Below are 22437 nucleotides of genomic sequence, written 5' to 3'. Positions count from 1 at the left end.
CCATCTGAAAGCACTCTTATTCCACTTTAAAGAGTCCTGGGATCTGTGGTTTGGGATCTGTGGACATTGCCTTTGCTACCAATCTGCTAAGTAGGAAGCGTCATGGCCCTGTGTGAGTGCTTGGCACGGTATCGAGCGGGTACTGCGCTACCTGAAGCATACCAAAGACTTCTGTCTTAAGCTGCCAGATGAAGGTGAGGCGAAGCTCACATGCTATGCGGACAGTGACTGGGCGAATTCGCAGGACCGCAATTCCTGCGAATTCACAGGACCGCAATTCCTCCCCCCATAGCTTCAGTTCCCAGAGTGATTTGACAATCAATCCTTTGTCACAGTGACTGTAGCTCTAGGGGAGCTCTCAGTGCCCTTAACAAACTACAGCTCCCAGAATTCTTCAGGGGAAGCCATCACTGCTTAAAGCAGGACCATAACATTTGAAATGTGTGTTGTGATTATGGGCACTGTCTGTCTTCCAGCGCCATATCTGGGAGACCAACATGGGCTGTTTAGACACCCGTACACAGACATAATGGAAGTCCATCTTCATTCTGATAAGGGCTTTTCTGGCTGTTTTCACAGTGTTTTGTATCTTTCTTTCCCATGCAGAACGTCTGCACTAAATGTGGCACCCAGACCAGCAACAATCGGCCTCACTCCATCTGGTTGTGTAAGATCTGCTGCGAACAGAGAGAGGTCAGTCGGGAAGTGGCTTGTTAGACCTGCATTTTCCTGGGAAATATACGAACGATGCAAAGAGTATATTTAGATGGTCTATCCTCATATTCCTATTTGAGGAGTCAGGACCTCGCGGTCCTTCAATGGATTACAACTCCTATTACCCGTGGCAATTCTTTTTATTTTGATTTCTTAAATGAAAATTCACCAGCATTTAGTGTGAATTTCTCCTACTTTCTTACGCAATTTGCCTAATATGTACAGTCTTTTGCAAAGTGATTTCTTCTAATATGCTGTTTTCAGTGACATACAAATTTTTAGGCACACTTTAACCCTGGGATATACATTTTTGTATACAGTTCTTGAGTGGAGAAGTGCATTGCAACATATGGAGACTAGGACTTCCTGATCAGAAGGTCGGCGGTTCGAATCCCTGCGATGGGCTGAGCTCCCATTGCTCGGTCCCTGCTCCTGCCAACCTAGCAGCTCAAAAGCACCTCAAAGTGCAAGTAGATAAATAGGGACCGCTCCGGCGGGAAGGTAAACGGCGTTTCCATGCGCTGCTCTGGTTCGCCAGAAGTGGCGTAGTCATGCTGGCCACATGACCCGGAAGCTGTACGCCAGCTCCCTCGGCCAATAAAGCGAGATGAGCGCCGCAACCCCAGAGTCGGCCACGACTGGACCTAATGGTCAGGGGTCCCTTTACCTGTTTATATTACTTTACAAAGTTGTTATTGTACTTCACCAGATCTTAACCTATTACAGTATTTGTAAGTATGGATTTCAAATATCATTGAGTTTGTCCATGGCAAGTATGTGTTTATATAAGTCTCCAATCCAATCGTAGAAGGGAGCCACATTTTTATTTTTCCAATTCATCAGTATCAGTCTTTTTGCCGTGGTAAGGGCACGGAGAGTCCACTCATATTGTCCATTTGTAAGGTTCCATGTGCTGGGCATATAATTCGAAAGGATATTTTGCTCTGTAAATGTAAGGTTGTTCCATACAGTTCTGTTAATAGTTTTAGTTACCTTCTGCCAAAAATCTTCCAATATAGGACAATGAAAAAACATATGTTTTAGAGAAGCATTATCCCTATTTTATCTCCAACAGATACCTTAGATAGCCCTTTTTAAAACAAACGTTTTTTAAAAATTGCAAATGGGGGGAAAAACCCTGGCAATTAACCACTGGTTCCTCACCCCTGTTCTTCAGCTGGTTGGCAAGCAAGTGGCCTTCCTTGGCTGTAATCCTCTCAAAAATAAGTGAATGAGCAGTAAAATGGCAAACGCATTTCAAAGTACCGTATTTTTCGCTCTATAGGACGCACCCGACCATAGGACGCACCTTGTTTTAGAGGGGGAGAAGCGGCAGGAGAAACGGAGCCCCTTCCATTTCTCCTCCTGCTTGGCTGAAGTCTTGCTCTCCCGGCTTCAGCAAAAGGAACCCGAAGCCTTTGGAGCGCAGTGCGAGTTCCCACTGTGTTCCGGAGGCTTCAGGCGGATATCTTTGAAGCCTGGAGAGCGAGAGGGGTTGGTGCGCACCGACCCCTCTCGCTCTCCAGGCTTCAGCGAAAGCAACGCGTAGCCTCCGGAGCACGGAGGGAGCGCTCCCTTTGCGCTCCGAAGGCTTCGCGTTGCTATCACTGAAGCCAAGGAGCCTGCATTCGCTCCATAGGATGCACACACATTTCCCCTTAATTTTTGGAAGGGAAAAGGTGCATCCTATAGAGCGAAAATTACGGTAAACAACTGCAGAGTGACGCATTTGGGGATGAAAAGTCTTAATTTTGCATACATGCCATTGGGGTCTGATCTGGAGGTGATGGATGAGGAACGAGACCTTGGGGTCATAATGGACGGCTCAATGAAAATGTCCTTAGTTGTCATCTGGGGTCCATTTAAAGGCACAATACTGCTTTTTCTTTGAATTTAGCACCAACACTTTGAAATGTACTGGGAGCCAATGTAGGTCTTGGCAGCCATTCCCAGTCACTAGTCTAGCTGCCGCATTCTAGATTAAGAATCATCTTGTTGAGTCACCTGCAATGCTGGAATCGAGAGCATTCAATCAGGTGACCACCCATATTGCCAGCGGTACAATTCCCAGGAAGAAAACTGTACAGCAACAGCCGTCTCTGAACACACGGTTCTCATGCCTCTTTGTCCTGTTCTGTTTTCAGGTATGGAAGCGCTCTGGGGCCTGGTTCTTCAAGGGGGTGCCAAAGCAAATGCTCCCCGAACCGATGCCCATCAGCAAGAGCAAACAGCAGCCACTGCCCAGCCAGGCAGCTGCCCCTGCTCAGGACTCGAAGCCGTATCCTCGCCAGCAGAATCGTGGTAGGCAAAATGTGCTGCTGATTATTGCACTGCTGATAACATACAACATTATTAGATTAGGTTTCAGCATAGGTTAAAAAACAAAAACTCCAAAATAATAGGTCTCTGCTGCAAGGAGTTTACAATGCAAACTTATGCAGTAAGAAAGAAGAGAGGCATGGGAGATGCAATGGTTAAAAATTGTGGTGCCCCGCCCTGCTTTGATTTGAAATTGGCTCAATATTAAGCTCCTCCCTTTCCTGAAAATGTTCAGCCTTGCTTATAAAATTGGTGCACATGTTTTGATGATTTGCACATTGTACACTTGTTGTTTAGTCTAGCCCAGGGTTTCCCAAACTTGGGTCTCAAGCCGTTTTTTGGACTACAATTCCCATCATCCTTGACCACTGGTCCTGCTAGCTATGGATGATGGGAGTTGGAGTTCAACAACAGTTGGAGACCCAAGTCTGGGAAACCCTGGTCTAGCCCATTCACTGAGGACTAATCTACACTCATGAGTTATAATGTTAAAAATGTGTTATTAAAAATGTGACACCAGAGGGCAGTGTAGAGCAGTGGGAAATTGCATTGAGAGCTATATTTTTTATAACGTTTTCTAGATCAGTGTAGATCCAGCCTGAGATCATTGGAGAAGGCCCTTCTAGTCATTTCCTGGCAGAGATTCACCTGGTGTTGCATCGCCAGAGCACCTTCTCTGCAGTGGCCCCCATGCATGAGATTCTTTGGTGCCTATAATAATAGTGTTCTGCCATGCAGGGAGCGGGTGGCGCTGTGGTCTAAACCACTGAGCCTCTTGGGCTTGCCGATCAGAAGGTCGGCAGTTCGAATCCCCGCAACAGGGTGAGCTCCCGTTGCTCTGTCCCAGCTCCTGCCAACCTAGCAGTTCCAAAGCATCCCAGTGCAAGTAGATAAATAGGTACCACTGCGGCAGAAAGGTAAACAGAGTTTCAATGCACTCTGGTTTCCGTCATGGTGTTCCATTGCGCCACAAGCAGTTTAGTCCACATGACCCAGAAAGCTGTCTGTGAACAAACGCCGGCTCCCCCGGTCTGAAAACAAGATGGGCCCTGTAGTCGCCTTTGACTGGAATTAACTGTCCAGGGGTCCTTTACCTTTACCCGCCATGACATTCTCTAGTACTGACTACTGAAAATTTTGCATATCTGTAGCATTTGCTTTTAGCTTCTTACAGTTTTTACCGATTTCATTCTGGAAACCACAGTGTTGTTACAGTATGGAAGGCAATCTATCAATGTGTTCAGAAAAATAAATGAACAAATGCAGTAGTTTGCTTACATTGACTTTTCAATCATTTTAAAAGATCAGATCGACAGCATTCAAAGAGTGTGCTGGCTCTGCTTAGTTACAGATGGTGCCTTTGGGCATCCCTTAGCAGTGCTTGCTCTGCCTCCAATAGCACCTGGTCAGGACTGAAATGCCCTTTTGGTTGCATGAATTCGCTTCCAGTGCCGTCTTACCCATAAGGGCTAGGGGTGCAGGGGGCCAGGATTTCAGGGGCACCAGGCCAAGAGTCCAGGGCTCTTCTGTGCCACAAGTTCGGGGGCAACTGAGCCAGTGAGACGTTGAGGCAGCCGGCCGGCTGGTTCTGCCCTCCTGTGCCCCTGGGACTGGGCAACTGGGGAGGGGGACGAGTGCCAGGTGGAGCTTTGCACCCCGGCACCGCATAAGCTTAAGACAGCCCTGTTCACTTCCTTTCAATAAACAATCCCTTCCTTTTGCTTCCAAGGTCAAGCTGAAGCAGCTGCCCCCATCGAACAGGAATCCTATGGTAAGAAATCTTTCTTCTTTGGAATATTTATTCCTCTTCATTGCATTTGTATCTTCTCCATTGTATTCTATTAGGGGAAATTGCTTTCAAAAATGCATATACCTTGGTTCTCAAACACCTTGGTACTCAAACAACTTGGAACCCAAACACTGTAAACCCGGAAGTAAGTGTCCCGGTTTGCGAACATTTTTTGGAAGCTGAACGTGCTCCATTTTGAGTGTTATGCTTCCGTTTTGAGTGCTACGCTGAGGTCTGTCTGTTTTTGCTATTTATTTTGCTTTTTTGCTTTTGTGGCTTTGTTGTTTTGTTTTTGGGACTGTGTGGAACCCAGTTCAGCTACTGATTGATGGATTGATTGTGTGACTGCAGTACATTGTTTATTGCTTTCATTTTATGGATCAAGGGTCTCGTTAGGTAGTAAAATTCGTGTTAAACTGCTGTTTTAGGGGTTGTTTTTAAAAGTCTAGAACAGATTAATCCATTTTGCATTACTTTCTATGGGAAAGCGCTCCTTGGTTTTGGAACGCTTTGGTTTTGGAACGGATTAAGTTTGAGAACCAAGGCACCACTGTATTAGGAGAAAAAGTGCACTAAAAGAGTGGCAAATTTTTTGAGGGCTCGTTTTTTTGTTTTTGTTTTTAAACAAACTGATGCAAAAATGTTGAGAACCTAGCTTAAGATCAGAAAAATAAGAAACAGGAACGGAACTTGTCAGATCTCTCCCTCCCTCTGTGCAGTGAATTTTCTCTACTGGCTTCAGTGGGTGAAAGCCTGACTTCTCAGCAGCTTTCAGCCCCTGCACCTCTTTCTCCTTGTAAACTAACCAGTAGCTTGAGGCAGTTTGGCCTTACACAACTGTTCTACCGGAGGCGAGTTCCCTGGTGCTTCCTTCTTCCCACCATTTGGGCCTGAGAGACTGATGAGCTTTTGTCTTCCGCTGTCATTCTGAGGGGCTGTCAGCTGCTCATCAGGAGGTGCTAATTTTGAGTGATTGCCCCATTATTAAAATCTGGATCAGCCTGCAAATCGCAGGGAAGAGCCTGGAACCCACGGGAATGCCAGGCGTTGGCCGGGTGATTGATGCTGTCAGGACAGTCATTAGTTTGTTCGTTCTGGAGGCAGACGATGCAAGCAAGTGCTGGCACACTGCAATTGTGGCCTGGCTCTTAGCTGTCAGCTGGAGAGCCAAGTCTCTTTTCCTAATTGCAAATAATCTCCTTCCCCCTTGGCACAGCGAGCCAGTAAAATTGCCATTCGCTTGATGTGAGTAAGAATCTAAAAATATAAAAATAAATATTAAAAGTCAATCTATTGCAAATTCCCTCCCTCCTTCCCATGTGGAATAAAGGGTAACTGCTCCCCCCAGGCTCACACCTTTCTTACAGGTGAAACTCAGAAAATTAGAATAGAATGGAAAAGTTCATTTATTTCAGTAATTCAACTTAATTTTTTTTAAAAAATATTTTTTATTAACCGACCAATCAAATCAAATCAAATCAAATCACATCACATAAATTCCAAATTACAAAGCCGAATTTTAAATTTTTGTTGGGGGTACCCATATTTCAAGTTCCGAAGGGGATCCAATCATCTTCTTGCTGCTGCATTAATGTCCACAAATCTGTCCAAATAATGTTCATAATTCTATCCAGTCCTATCTTGCTGTTTCCCACATCTCATCTTGTTATTTTCATATATTTTTCCTTATTCTTTGTGACCTCTTCTGATAATCTCTTTAAGCAGGTAAAAACAAATTGTAATCCTGTGTGAATTTTTCTGTTCGTCCAATAGCCATATCGAGATGGTTTCCATATATCATCACTTCCATAAATAAAAGCACTCTTTCCAATCATTAATCTTCACAAATCTGTTGCCTTCTTTAGTCCTCTGAGGAGGTTCGCCCGCAGTATGAAAACAGATCCATTCCTCCTCCCAGACATAAATCTTTCGACAGAACTTGCCAAAATGGCGACGCTGTTTTTTTATTGCGTCATCCCAAAGCTCTTGTACTTTCCTCGATCTCCTTAAAACATGCTTTTGGTTAGAATTTATTTCCACACAGTCTCAAATCATCCAGCTTAGGTCATTTAAGCAGCATTTCTGACTTATGAGGGGGGGATTATTGGTTAATCACATAGAAGAAAGAAAGAAAGGTACCCCCCCCATCCAGTCCCACTGCCGACATACCGAGCCTTGATGTGTCTTCTCATGATATATTCTTGTTTATCCGACCCGTCTTCTTTCACAGAGGTCCCTTCAATTAGCAGTCTTTACTCCCCATTCTTCACTTGAAATATGTGCATTTGCTTCTTCCTAATTGTTTATTTTCAAGTTGCTGCAGCTAGTGGCGCGAATCAGAGACAGCGTCCAGGAGAGCCGAAGTCCACACAAAGGCATTCTGCCTAGTGCCCTCACCACCTCGAATCCGGGGGTGATATATGGGCACAGCAGGCAAGGACAGTCCCCCCCATTCCCTTGGGGGGGCAGGGAAGCTGCATACTCCCATAACAGCCTCTTAATTACCTCGTGTGGGTTGGAGAGATGTTATTGTGGACCATCTTCCAGTGCGCCCCTGGTGCCCCCCCCAGTAATTCAACTTAAAAGGTAATATGATATATATGAGATAGACTCATGACATGCAAAGCGAGATATGTCAAGCCTTTATTTGTTATAATTGTGATGATCATGGCGTACAGCTGATGAAAAGCCCAAATTAACAATCGCAGAAAATTAGAATATTGAATGAAATCAGCAAAACAAGTATTGCAAATAGAGCAATATTGGACCTCTGAGAAGTAGAAGCATGCATATGTACTCAGTACTTGGTTTGGGCCCCTTTTGCATCAATTACTGCCTCAATGCGGTGTGGCATGGATGCTATCAGCCTGTGGCACTCATTCTCTTGGCAATGCCGCATAGATTTTCTATGGGGTTCAGTTCAGGCGAGTTTGCTGGCCAATCAAGCACAGTAATCCCATGGGCATTGAACCAGGTTTTGGTACTTTTGGCAGTGTGGGCAGGTGCCAAAGTCCTGCTGGCAAATGAAGTTAGCATCCCCATAAAGCTCATCTGCGGAAGGAAGCATGAAGTGCTTCAAAATCTCCTGGTAGACAGCTGTGTTGACCCTGGACTTAATGAAGCACAGTGGACCAACACCAGCTGATGACATGGCTCCCCAAATCAACACAGACTGTGGAAACCCACATTCTATATCCACAGCCTTCCTGCAGGGGATTTACTCTAAGACCCCTATTACTCAGCGTCTATGTCCATGCACAATGAATGAAGTAGAGGACTTCATACATTTCTTTTTCTACTGCCCTATTTATGAGCTAATAAGAACTAAGCTCCTCCTCTTGATCCCGTCCACCATCACATCTAAGGAAGACTGTTTGAAATCGCTTCTTGTGGACGCAAATCCCCAAGTTACACGTGGGGTGGAAATCTTTATAGTGCAGGCCTTGAAACTCAGGGCTACTCTGACGGGGTAGTGTGTCCTAGACCTGGACCTGTCTTAATTCTTTTATTACCTTTTAACCTAATGTCCCGAGCCTATTTGGGGGCCATTATATGCTTTATATACATTCACAGTAATATCGCTTTGAATTTTGTTTGGTTGTTTGTCTCTAGCATTTTTTTTTATTATCCTGCTATGGCTGTATGCTAATGCAATAAAGGTTTGATTGATTGACTGTGGAAACTTTACACTGGACTTCAAGCATCTGGCATTGTGTGCCTCCCCATTCTTCCTCCAGACTCTGGGTCCTTGGTTTCCAAATGAGATGCAAAAGCTGCTCTCATCAGAAAAGAGATTTTAAGAGAACTTAGAGGTCCTAAGTGCTCTAGCCCTAGAACCTGTTTTCAGCGCCAGAGCTGAGCCTCTGGGCCTATGCAGAGTTCCTTGCACTTAGAACTTAGAAGCCACAAGCGACCTCTACAGAACCGGCAGTTTGCAGGTTGGGGGTAAGGCATCCTACAAAACAGGCAATGACTTTAAGATACACAACATGCCAAGAGGGGACACAGCACAGGAGATCAACTCACACTTGTATATTCCCGGGCCAAAATAAACAGTTTTGTTTTTTAAAGTTTTAATATAATTTTTATTAAATTTTCTGTTATACAATTTAAAACACTCACTTTTATATCCTTGAAATATCAGTGACTTCCCTTCTTCTCTCTCCACGGTTCATTTTGCATAGCATAAATCCCTGCACGTTTTACAAAAACTAAACCATTCAGTATTCCATCATTATATCCATCAAAACTTAGTTACGCTGTTGAATTTATCTTAATGCTGCCCACGTTTTCAGCTGTACACAGTTATTTCCCATATATTCAATAAACGTTTTCCAGTCTTCTCTAAACGTATGTTCTTCCTGTTCTCTTATTCTGTATGCTAAATTTCAAGCTGAGCAATATGCAAAGCAAACAGTTTTAGAACAGGGTTACATGGAGATATTTCCCCGGCCCAAATATTGTCCGTTTGCACTGCACCGGAGTCATGTTGTCAGCATTCTGCAACTGATCCTTTCCCTTCATCACTGGATGCTAAGCCTTCTCTGTGATTTCACCGCAGGTCAGTTGGTGAGCTTTCAGGAAGCAAATAGCCCTTCTTCCTGCAGTCTGCAGCTTTTTAGCATTTCCTTCTTGTTTGCAGTTGTCATGACTTCCAGCTGAATCTGCTGTTCCGATGGGAATGTAACCTCCCTACTGTTTGTGCCCCTGCCCCTCTTTTTCTGATGTCTGTGCAGGCGCTGAGCCAACCACAGCTGCTTCCAGTCGGAGAAATTATCCACAAATTAGCCGCAAACCTTCCGAGGCCAAGATGGCGCCTGGTGGCAGCAGCGAATATATTAGTGAGGACACCCAAAACTGGGAACACACTAGGGAGAATGAAGCTGGTCAAAGCCCTGGAGGTGAGAGAGGAGCAGGCAGAGAACTACCTGCATTCATGTGAGAATGTTCCACCTATAATATATTCTAGTGCTCCAAGCCAAGCCCCATGCCGCTCACCTGGGAGAACCGCTGAGATCCTTACAGACTGGAGGCAGGCAAGAGTTGTCACCATCTTAAAAACAGCCATTTAAAGCATTCAGATAATAATTAGAACCAACAGCAAGCCCTAAACTGATGAAAACACAGGTTCACATTCTACCTATCTGGGTCCTTTCCAACTCTACAGTTCTACGATTTTTAGGAAAAATGCTTTTATAACGCCTTAATTTATTTTTATTTAATAAATTGATATGCCACTTGTTTGCAAAAGAAAACCCCAAACAAATTTCAAAGCAATTTACAGAAACAATGAAACAGTAAATGCAGTTAAAAACAGCTATTTGAAAAACAGGGGGAAAAGGGTTTTTAACATCAGCAGGAAGCCAAAAGCATTAAAACTCTTGTCAACTTTGTAAACACCTGAGTAGGCTTGTCTAAAGAAAAAGGTTTTTAGCAGGTGCCAAAAGAAGGGATTGCCTGATGTCAATATGTAGGGAGTTCCAAAGTTTGTGTGCTGCCATACTGAAAGACTGATTTCTTACAAATGTGTAATGAGGATTATGTGGCACCTGTAGCACTGCCAGTTCTGCAGATCAAAGCAGTCGAGGGAGCGTATATGAGGCAAGGTGTTCTCACAGGTAAGCTGGTCCCAAGTTGTTAAAGGTTTTATGTACCAATATAAACACCTTGAACCTGGCCCAATAGCAAATTGGTAGCCAGTGCCGCTCTCTGAGCACAGGTGTTCTGTGCTGTTGGGGTCTCACTCCTGCCAGCAATCGTGCTGCAGCATTCTGCACCGACTGCAGCTTCACAAGTTGACATTAACACAGCTGCTGTGTTTGTGATGCTGTCAGTTGTGTTTCCCTGCTTCGCAGCTGCGTTGTCCCTTTAGACTTTGGTGTAATATGGCCTTGGAAATTGCCCTGGTATGAAAAAAAGCTAACAGATGATGGACAGCATCTGTCAAGGAGTGAGTCTCCCTAGATGGGGACTATAGGATCTTTTGATGGGGTCTTAGCTAGGGGAGCCAAGCGGCTAGGTTTTTGCCCTGTGAGCTAAACACAAACTGGAAAGGACCCAAGATTCCTCCGCTATGCAGGGAATGTTTAAACAGCCTGCCGCAGAAGAGATATATCCATCGTGTAATCCCCTTGCCTCCTGCCATATGGTCTGCTGGCTTTCATCTTGGCTGAATTGCAAAAAACGATGCTGCAATGTTTGATCTCATTATCTCAAGATCTGGGGCAGCAAACTGGCTGACTGTGTGCCAGGATCTCTCCTGTCCAAATCTTGCCACAGTGCAAACTCAATTAAAGTACAATCCTGCATCTGTCCGCTGGGGATAACAAGTTCTCTAGAGTTCCGCAGGGGCTTCTATTTGGATAAACGGTGGTATAGGGAGTTGGGTTTCTTTAGCTTGGAGAAGAGAAGACTGAGAGGTATCTCAGAGAGCTGTCTTCAAAGATCTGAAGGGCTGGCCCACAGTAGATGGAGCAACCTTTTTTTCCTGCTGCTCCAGAGGGCAGGGACCTGAATTGATGGATTCCAGTGACAGGAAAGGAGAGTCTGACTAAACACCAGGAAGAAGTTTATGACAGTAAGAGCTGTTTGACAGTGGCACGGACTCCCTCAAAAGGTGGTGGACTCTCGTTCGTTGCAGGTTTTTTGTTTTGTTTTTTTGCTTCCAGTTTAATTTTAAAATAATATTTTTTATTGGTTTTCCATTAAAAAGAGAGCCAGTGTGATGTAGTGGTTAAAAGCGGTAGTCTCGTAATCCTGGGGAACCGGGTTCGCGTCTCCGCTCCTCCACATGCAGCTGCAGGGTGAAATTGGGCCAGTCACACTTCTCTGAAGTCTCTCAGCCCCACACACCTCACAGAGTGTTTGTTGTGGGGGAGGAAGGGAAAGGAGAATGTTAGCCGCTTTGAGAATCCTTAAAGGGAGTGAAAGGCGGGATATCAAATCCAAACTCTTCTTCTTCTTTTCCAAATTGATACAAATCAAGCCTAATTTATTTAACTTTATACTTAAAAAAATAATAATCAGGTTTCCCACTCCTGTTGCCAACATATGTCCATCTCGTCTGTTGTTGCTACTTCCTTTTTTCTTAAAATCCACTTGAAATCTTCACTAGATGTAAAGCATTCTCACAGCTGCCAATACAGTCATAACTCGTGTTACAGATAGTTTGGGTTGCGCACCGCGCCAAACCCGACAGTACCGGAATGGGTACTTCCAGGTTTTGGTGCTTGCGCATGCGCAGAAGTGCTAAATCGCGCTTTGCGCATGTGCAGAACTGCTGAATTGCAAGACACGTGTGCGCAGACGCAGTGCTGTGGGTTGCAACCGTGCTTCCCGCACAGATCATGTTCGCAACCCGAGCGTCCACTGTATACAACTTCACAAACAGTATTCTTTTTGTTTTCCATAAGTATATTTCCCTTTTCACATGTGTGGTCGTTCAAATCAATGTTCTCAGACCTGTTGTGGAGGGATATTGGGTCCCTTTTCTCGTTCCCTTTGCTGCTCCTTTTACAGGGTCACATTCCAAACCATCTTGCTTGCAGGCTGAAAACAGTTCATTTTTTCTTGACATAAAGTCTTTCCCCAGATAGTCCACTTTGGCACCTTTCTCCCTCTCTACAGATCTGGTCCATCAATCCTTTTAATTGCATTCCATTCCACCTTGTTCATTGCAGGTTTTTAAGCTGGACGGGTGGCTGCCTGTCAGGGATTCATTAGCTGTGATAATAACACGTTCAAGTTTGTTTGAGGCAGGTGAGCATAGAGAAAGTCTGAGAAAGCAGGTGGAGAAAACAACCAAACAGTTGGGCAATTCTTTCCTTTCCTTTGATGGGGTTTCTATTTAGACTCATAGAATTGCATAGTTGGAAGGAACCCGCAAAGAGTTATCTAGTCTAGTCTAGCTCCCTGCAAGACAGGAATCACAACTAAAGTATCCATGCCAGGTGGCCATCCAACCTCTGCTTTGAAACCTCCAAAGAAGGAGAGTCCACCACCTTCTGAGTTGGAACATTCCAACGTCGAATAGCTCTTAATGCCAGAAAGTTCTTGCTAAGTTTTAGTCAGAATGTCCTTCCTTGCAACTTGAGTCCGCTGGTGCGAGTCCTAGACTCTGGAGCAGGAGGAAACAACCTTGCTCCATCTTCTATGAGAAAGCCCTTCAGATATTTGAAGATGGCTCTTGTGCTGGACCCGGGGGTAACCCAAGAAACACGGTCCAGGACCAGTCCAGAATCCGAAGGTTCCTCTAGGAGTCAGTCTGACAAGGGCAAGGTAGGACATGAGGCAGGAAACCAGGCAAGGACAGGTACAGGATTTCAGGCAGGATCTGGCATACAGCAATGTTGCTCCCGCAACCTGGGGCGGGGTCCAACAGCCTTTTATCTTTGTTGGGGTAACGGCCGGTCCTGATCCCCCGGCGACTCACCTCCCTGTTTTGCCAGAAGGCGAGCACTCCTCCTGTGAGTACTCAGGTCTCTCCTTCTCTCAGACCTTAGTCTCTGCAGCTTGGGAGACGTGGGTGGGTTGCTAGACCCAGGGCCGCCTCAGCCTCCCCTGACCCAACTGGTAGTGGAGCAGCTGTAAGTGATGGCCCAGCTGAAGGCCACGAGGTAATCCCTGCATCTGGAGCCAGGGCAGGCTCAGGCCCCTGACTCGGCCCAGCTGGTGTTTGTTGCAGGGGAACCTGTGCAGACTGGGACTCTTCAGGATCAGGCCCCAGATTTGGTTCAGATGATGCCTGAGGCAAAGGATCCGGTGCAGACTGAGACTCCTCTGGTTCCGAGTCCGAGCCTGAGTCCCAGGCCATCACAGCTCTCATCTCACCTCTCAATCTTTTCTTCAGGGATTTTCAGAGTAATGGATGCTGATATTTTTTTTAAAACAACAACAACTTAAAAAGGTGTTTTTGATCAGGGTTTCTCTCATCCGCTTCCTAGTTTCTGATCGCTGGCTGTGTTTTTATTCCTTTTATCCTAAATATAGCTGACCCACTTGAGTTATTTATCTGGTGGGGGAAGCGAGAGATTATTTTCTGCCTTCTTTAGGAGTAAAACTGCACAGTTTTGTAGCTAAGTCCCGGGGCTTAATATTGTGCTCCAAAACCTAGTGTTTTATATTTCCACGAGTCAGCCTTTAGAATAGGCAGAACATGACTGCCTCTGAGATTGTGTTAAGTGTTCCTCCCACCTTCCACAGGTAACCGCACCCAGCTATCCATTTTCCCCCCCAAAGGGTCTGGGACTTAATCCAATTGTAGTCACATCAGGTATAGCCCCGTTGGTAGTGAGAGAGGGCTAATCCACACCTCCATTTCCCCTGCTGATTTCCCCTGGGGAAACCTGATCTTTAGTGCTGAATCAGAACAAATGGCAATTGGGTTTCCTGCAGATTGCTGTTTGTTCCGATTAGCGCTAAAGAGTGGATTTTCCAGGGGAAAGTGGCGGAGCAAATTCAAAACCGCTTGGTCTCGTTCCTAAGAAAGCTCAGGACAAGCAAAAGTGCTTTCTAGGCATGTGTGGACGAGACCAAAGTCTCAGTGGGTACAGACAGATCAGGGATAATCACAGAGTTTCCATTTTTAAGTGACTAGATTGGCAACTTGGAGAACTCCCACTGAGTCTGGGGTTGCTTTCCTCAAAAGACAACATGAGGAGATGTTACAAGAAAGCAGTCAGAGTCATTGGGTAAATGTCAAAATTACACCACACATTTGGTGGAGTTACAGTGGGTCAAGGTGTGTCACGTTCCTGATTATTAGCAAGATTTACATACAGTGGTACCTCGGTTTAAGTACTTAATTCGTTCTGGAGGTCTGTACTTAACCTGAAACTGTTCTTAACCTGAAGCACCACTTTAGCTAATGGGGCCTCCTGCTGCTGCCGTGCCACCGGAGCACAATTTCTATTCTCATCCTGAAGCAAAGTTCTTAACCTGAAGCACTATTTCTGGGTTAGCAGAGTCTGTAACCTGAAGCGTATGTAACCCGAGGTACCACTGTAGTTCCAGACGGAGTTTACACAAAGCATTGGCATTAGAAACAGGTTTTTGCTGGGTTTTGTTGACATGACAACCGTGATGTCTGGCAGGGCCTTGATGATACCTTTAGGCAGTGCACCTGAGCAAACAGTAGAATATTTGGGGACCATTGACACTATCTAGGGTCATTGATCAAAAGGAAAAGAAAGGAGAACCCTTTAGGTGCTTCCCCTGATGGTATCGGCCTACGTGGTCTCACACTTTGAGGTAAAGGTAAAAATACCATGCAGACACCAGGTTTCCCATAATGCAAGGGGGCACACAAGCTTTTCAAGTTCCAAAAACAAGAATCCTACATTTACAAACTGTTTTATCCATGGTTTCATTGAGAAAAACAAGCTTTCCTTACTTTAAAGGCCTAAATAGAATGTGTCTGGTTCCTATTGGATGGCTAGAGCTGTGATTTCCCGCTGCTTGCTTTTTCTGGCCGCTGGAGATGCTGAGGGATTTAAAGTTTTAAATGACTGTGGAGCAAGTGGCTTTGGATGGATGAGAAGAAAAATTGGGGCGCAAGCCTTTATTGAAGGAAATAACAATGGGGTTTAGCAGGCAGATTGGATGGCAGGGGGTTGCGTGTGTGTAGTGCAGAACCCCTGCTTTTATGATATGGGAAGGCTGTGTTAGACCAATCCTGTTGAAACACTTTAGTGTGTCGGCCACAGTGTGCAGGTGTGTCGCACGATATGGGTCCATATCTCTTAGTTTAACCTTGCTAGTGAAGCTGAATTACTGCATCTCAAAATAAAGGTAAAGGTAAAGGGACCCCTGACCATTAGGACCAGTCGTGGCCAACTCTGGGGTTGCGGCGCTCATCTTGCTTTATTGGCCGAGGGAGCCGGCGTACAGCTTCTGGGTCATGTGGCCAGCATGACTGTTATGTACTGAAGTTCTCACCCTGGGCCAGCAGGGGGATACTGTAGATAGTTTTCACTCAGGTCCATGTCAGTTATTTTAGGTGGGAAACCCTGGGTTGTTGTTGCTACAATGTTGACAGCTGGCTGCCTATAAAAGCAGGCCGGCTGAGCTGTTTGCTGTTCAGTTCTGTCCAGCTTACAAATAAAGAGCTGCTCTGGAGAAATCGCTGTGTCGTCTGCTATGTTCGCCCACAACTTAACAATGACTAAGCCGCTTCTGGCAGACCAGAGCAGCGCACGGAAATGCCGTTTACCTTCCCACCGGAGCGGTACCTATTTATCTACTTGCACTTTGATGTGCTTTCGAACTGCTAGGTTGGCAGGAACAGGGACCGAGCAACAGGAGCTCACCCCGTCGCAGGGATTCAAACCGCCGACCTTCTGATCGGCAAGTCCTAGGGTCTGTGGTTTAACCCACAGCACCACCTGTGTCCCCTGTGTTTCAAAAAGACGCATGTCTAAAAAGTGTGGCACCGACATAAGGAGTTTGGAAAGCTCTGGCTTAGTGCTTTGCAGGGCCGTCTTTACCTGGGGGTGCAAGGAGTGCGGGGCACCCCGGTGCCAAATTCTGGGGGGCGCCAGATGGTTGGCGGGCACGCAGCTTCCCTCCCAAGCCTCTGTGGGGAGTGCTCTCTTCTCACAATGGCATGGGAGAGAGTTGCGTGCCCACCAACCAGATGGCTGGCAGTGTGCAGCTCCCCACGCCACTATCCGTGTATAGGACGACCTCATCTAATACATGGGGAAATATGGTAATTTGGGGGCACTGGACGGATCTTTGCACCCTGGTGCCACATATGCTAAAGATGGCCCTGGTGCTTTGAGACTACAATTGGTTGCACTCATTGACGCGCATCGCAGAGGAGTCTGAGCAGAACAAAGATGGCACACTAATGGAAGAGTGTACAGGCAATGGTTGGTTTTCTGGTAACAAAACTGAGGACACCTCTACTGATAGTTGTTATGACTCCAAGGCATAATGGGTTCTAAACAGTCCTTTTAGCTGTGTCACTTAGACTATTCCACCTGAGACATGTGATGCTCCTCCCTAATCTCTGCTTTCTCCCCCCCCCCCCCACTTTTTTTTAAAAATAGTTTATATTCTTTAAATTTCCCCAGTCACCCCCCCAAAAAAAATACATTATAAAAACTTGTGTTCCTGTACGTCCACCACAACTTACAGCCATATACACCTGTAAAACACATTTTTATTAAGTGACCCACAAGTTAGGTTAATCCTGCGGGACCGGCCTGTGGTTTTCTGGTGAATTTGTGAATGAAATAAAGCTTCACTGTTAAAGGCAATCTTTGTGCTTTGCTCCTCTTGCCAGTTTTCATTTGTGGGTCAATTTCCCCATTAACGGCAAGGGCCCATACTCTCCTGAACCAAGTGTTCAAGTTTGCAAATCTTCAAGGTTTTCCATGTTGATGCCCATGTGGATGATTGCACACAAGGCTTAACATCTGTCCTGGAAGGCAACACTATATGCCTGGTAATTGTTTTTAAAAATGTCAACAAAGTTAGTATTTTTTTATTATTATTCACATTATTTAACCCTTCGTGCTGCCATTAAGAGAATCCCCAAAAATGGTTTATCTGCCAGGTCCTGGTTCTCATTTAAATATAGATTCAGTAACACAAGCTCCGGGAACTTTGTGATATCCTGACAATTATACTTTCTTCTTTTTTTAAGGTGTGAAGCAACCCGCTTCTGCCCAGGCTGCAAGTGCTAGGCCTCTGGCTTCTAACCAGAATCCACCTGCCCAGGTGGCAGAACAAGGTATGCCTACTGATTGTTGACTTCCAGGGTATTTCTCCCCTTCCAACAGTGCCTTTTAAAACCAGAATAATTGGAACAAGAGACCTTGTGCTGGCCTCAACTAGAGCCAGGGCCTTCTCGGCCGTGGCTCCAATCTGGTGGAACGCTCTGTCACAAGAGACTAGGGCCCTGCGGGACTTGACATCTTTCTGCAGGGCCTGCAAGACAGAGCTGTTCCACCAGGCCTTTGGTCAGGGCGCAGCCTGACCCCCCTCCTCTGGCAATCTGCACAGAATTTTGCTTAATGGTTGCCATCAATTTGATTTTAATTAATTTTTATAATGAAATGTTTTTAGAATCGTTGGATTATTTTGATTGTTGTTAGCCGCCCTGAGCCCAGCTTCGGCTGGGGAGGGCAGGATATAAATTAAATTTATTATTATTAATATTATTATTATTTTCCTTACTGTATCGGACAAGGGGTAGAGCAGCCTTCCTCAACCTCGGCCCTCCAGATGTTTTGAGACTACAGTTCCCATCATCCCTGACCACTGGTCCTGCTAGCTAGGGATCATGGGAGTTGTAGGCCAAAAACATCTGGAAGGCTGAAGTTGAGGAAGTCTGGGATAGAGTCTCTTGTTTTCACTGCCAGGCTGAATGCCCTGATAATGCCGTATTTTTTGCTCTATAGGACGCACTTTTTCCCCTCCAAAAATTAAGAGGAAATGTGTGTGCGTCCTATAGAGTGAATGCAGGCTGCGCGGCTAAGCCCAAAGCCAGAACAGGGAGACGGAGCGCTGTGCAGCGCTCCGTCTCGCTGTTCTAGCTTGGGGTTAGCTGTGCAAAGCCTCCGCAGGGCAGCAGGGTGCCTTCACGCCGCTGCCCTGTGCAGCGCTTCCCCCCACCGCCAGCCCCACAAGCTCGGGGGGCAGCAGGAAGGTGGTGTGCTGCCTCTGCGCTGCTCCCCCACCTGGTTTGCAGGCTGGCGGTGGGGGAAAGCAGCACTTCCCCTCACCGCCAGCCCCACAAGCTCGGGGGGCAGTGCCACCTTCCCGCTGCTCCCCGGCCTGGTCTTTCCCCCCCATGCTTTCCCCCCGCCAGTCCCAAAGAGCAGGTCGAAAGGATCCCAAAGCCTCTGGAGCCCAGTGGGAACTCCCGCTGGACTCCGGAGGCTTTGGGTGAACGCACCTTGAACGCACAGGACGCACCTTGTTTTGGAGGGGGAGAACAAGACCCCCCCCCCGTTCTCCCCCTCCTATGGTCCGGTGCGTCCTATAGAGCGAAAAATACGGTATGTGTGCGGCTCTGTAAGGAAACAGAGGCTAAGATCTGCCCTCTTGGTATTTTTTGGGGGGTGCTGGGGCTGAATCTTGAGGGCAGGCAGGTGAACTCATTGGCACACCCTCTTCTTCTCCTGTTGCTGGCTGCCATTTTGAATCTCTACAAACGCCCTGGGGCAAGGCAGCTTCACGAGGCAGCACCATGCCAGGCCCTTTGAAATTCACCCCCATTCCCTTGACCAGCTGAAATGCCCCTTTGAGACCTTCATCATAGGACAGGGGTAGAGGACCAAAACTGCCACCTCGGCCTCTCTGTCTGCCCCCTGGGGAACCCTGGAGGCCATTCCCTCCCCAGACCGCCTCCCTTCTTGGCCTTCCCTTCCTGCTATAGTGTTTTTGCCCAGCTGAAATGTACCCTTGAGCTCTGGTCACCTGGATGGAGGAAGGACAGAGAGCAGTTTGTCAGCAAGGATGTTGACAAGCTGGAAGGTGTGCAGAGCAGGGTGGACAGGATGATCAAGGGTCATCAAGGGAGCAGAAAAGACTATTTATGTATGTGACCATGGCTTCATGGATGTTATTGGCCCAGAGATGGAAAGTAGATAAAGTTCCTACCAGAGAAGAATGGCAGATGAAGTTGATGGACTCTGCTGAAATGGCCAGAAGAGTCAGAAATCAGGAAGACCAACATTTTAATAAGGAATGGGGGAAATTTATAACTTATCCTAAAGACCATTGTAAACAGTTAAAATTGCTAGTAGGATTGGAATGTCACTTGTAGTTTAAGGGGTGAATTATGGACACAATGAAGATGCAAAAGATTTGGATCATCATAAAAGATGCAGGAAGAAATGATTAATAATAGGACCCACAAAGGGGAGGATGGAAGTCCAGGAGATTCCTTGGAATCTTGTTTTTATGATTTATGATTTTTAATTTTTAATTTGAAAAACCACATCTATATGGATGATCAAGGGTCCGGAAGCAAAGCCTTATGAGGAATGGTCGAAGGAGTTGGGTATGTTTAGCCTGGAAGACGGAGGAGACGAAGAGGAGATATGAGAGCCATCTTCAAATATCTTAAGTGCTGTCCCATAGAAGATGGACCCCCTTTCCCCAGTCGTGCCTTAGGATATTCCTAAATGCACCTCTTTGCTTTTGAAATGTAAGATGTAAAGAGCGAGAAATAGAAATGCCTTGTTGGGAATACCTATAGTTCAGTCCAGGCTTTTGCTTTGCAGGCCCAGCTGCTGTGGGGCGGCCAGGATCAGGCCCTGGAGGTCGCTTTCCAGAAAGACAAGGTACAAACTGTTTGATTTGTATATTAACAAATTCCTATTCCATCTGGCCTCTATGGCAGTGTTACCCAAGACTGTTATCTCCAGCTGTTTTCGGACTACAGTTCCCATCATCTCTGATCACTGGTCTTGCTAGCTAGGGATGATGGGAGTTATAGTCCAAAAACAGCTGGAGACCCAGGCTTGCTGCTCTAGGGACTGAATGTTTTTGAGGAAAGGGTTGATGCTGTGATGGTTTTTAAAATTGTTGCCTGTGTTTTTAACGGACCTTTTACTATTATTTGAATACTATTGGTGTTTGAAAGATCTCTTCTATGTTTTTAGCTAGTTCTATTTTATCTGTGCACGAGCCTTCTTGAATACAGTGGTACCTCTGGTTGCGAACGGGATCCATTCCGGAGGCCCGTTCGCAACATGAAAAGAGCACAACCTGGTGTGCCGTATCTGCGCAGGTGCGCGACACAATTTGGTGCTTGTGTGCATGCGCGAAGCGCGATTCAGCGCTTCTGGGCATGCGCGAGCGGTGAAACCCGGAAGTAACCCTTTCTGGTACTTCCGGGTCGCCGCGGGACGTAACCTGAAAGAACGTAACATGAAGCAAACGTAACATGAGGTATGACTGTATTTGTTAACCTGACAATATCTTATTTTTCCTTTCCCTTTTTCCTTTTGGATTCTGTCTATACTATACTATACTATACTATACAGTGGTACCTCGGGTTAAGTACTTAATTTGTTCCGGAGGTCCGTTCTTAACCTGAAACTGTTCTTAACCTGAAGCACCACTTTAGCTAATGGGGCCTCCTGCTGCAGCCGCGCCGCCGGAGCACGATTTCTGTTCTTATCCTGAAGCAAAGTTCTTAACCCGAGGTACTATTTCTGGGTTAGCGGAGTCTGTAACCTGAAGTGTATGTAACCTGAAGCATATGTAACCCAAGGTACCACTGTACTGTACTGTACTGTACTATACTATACTATACTATACTATACTATACTATACTATACTATACAGTGGTACCTCGGGTTAAGTACTTAATTTGTTCCGGAGGTCCGTTCTTAACCTGAAACTGTTCTTAACCTGAAGCACCACTTTAGCTAATGGGGCCTCCTGCTGCAGCCGCGCCGCCGGAGCACGATTTCTGTTCTTATCCTGAAGCAAAGTTCTTAACCCGAGGTACTATTTCTGGGTTAGCGGAGTCTGTAACCTGAAGTGTATGTAACCTGAAGCATATGTAACCCAAGGTACCACTGTACTATACTATACTATACTATACTATACTATACTGTACTGTACTGTACTGTACTGTACTGTACTATACTATACTATACTATACTATACTATACTATACTATACTATATATTTTTTTAGAAAAAAGGAAAGAAATCTACCCTAGAACTCTTACCCGTGAGCAGTCTTCTTCCTCTCGCTCTTTCTCTCTGCTTGCATAGGAAGTCTTTCAATGGCTCCACCCCAAGCCGATCCCCCCATCTCTGCTGCTGGGACATCAAGGGATGAGAAAGCCGCCTCCGGATATTCGTCACCCGCAGGGGACAGACCTATGCGCCAGGTGGCTCCCTACAGCCAAACTGGTGCCCCTCCAGCTGCACCTGCACCCCAACGGCAGCCTCCTCCAGAGGAGGAGGAAGATGAGGCCAACAGCTACGACTCGGACGAAGCAAGTAAGTTGTAGTTGCAATGACTGAGCTAAGGCCATTTTTTCTTGTTGCAAAGAGGCCATTTCCCTCCCTTTCTTTCTTTCTTTCTTTCTTTCCCATGACTTTATAAGAGGAACCCATAAGAGGCACACGCTTCGAAGATAAGGAAGTGCTCCAACCTTAGACCTACCAATTAAGAATTGTCCCCACTGATTAGGGACACGGGTGGCACTGTGGTCTAAACCACTGAGCCTCTTGGGCTTGCCGATCGGAAGGTCGTGGTTCGAATCCCCGCAACGGGGTGAGCTCCCGTTGCTCTGTCCCAGCTCCTGCCAACCTAGCAGTTCCAAAGCACGCCAGTGCAAGTAGATAAATAGGTACCACTGTGGCAGGAAGGTAAACGGCATTTCCGTGCGATCTGGTTTCTGTCACTGGGTTCCGTTGCACCAGAAGTGGTTTAGCCATATTGGCCACATGACCCTGAAATCTGTCTGTAGACAAACGCCAGCTCCCTCGGCCTGAAAGTGAGAGGAGCACCGCAGCCCCATTGTCGCCTTTGACTGGACTTAACCGCCCAGGGGTCCTTTACCTTTTACTTTTACCTGTCCCCACTGATTAGTGTCTAGTGATTTCCAATTGATAAAAGATTGCTTCCTTAGGCAACTC

The 22437-nt window shown here is 46.2% G+C and overlaps 1 protein-coding gene across 3 annotated transcripts in view; it reads left to right on the top strand.

Moving 5' to 3' along the window:
• The window catches only part of RPH3A (rabphilin 3A), a 119800-nt gene that overhangs the window by 67608 nt on the left and 29755 nt on the right, over positions 1–22437 (top strand). For 2 of the 3 annotated variants that reach the window (XM_079986949.1, XM_079986948.1), the window contains exons 5-11: positions 607–693; positions 2859–3015; positions 4763–4804; positions 9559–9723; positions 17472–17558; positions 20059–20118; positions 21565–21795. In XM_079986949.1, coding sequence (XP_079843075.1) covers positions 607–693; positions 2859–3015; positions 4763–4804; positions 9559–9723; positions 17472–17558; positions 20059–20118; positions 21565–21795 — 829 coding nt within the window. The remainder of the gene's footprint in view (positions 1–606; positions 694–2858; positions 3016–4762; positions 4805–9558; positions 9724–17471; positions 17559–20058; positions 20119–21564; positions 21796–22437) is intronic. The other variant, XM_079986950.1, reaches the window with a different exon arrangement.

This window comes from Podarcis cretensis, assembly GCF_951804945.1.
Source record: "Podarcis cretensis genome assembly, chromosome: 8".
Classification (NCBI taxonomy): Eukaryota; Metazoa; Chordata; class Lepidosauria; order Squamata; family Lacertidae; genus Podarcis; species Podarcis cretensis.
This window is presented reverse-complemented; position numbering and strand designations above follow the sequence as displayed.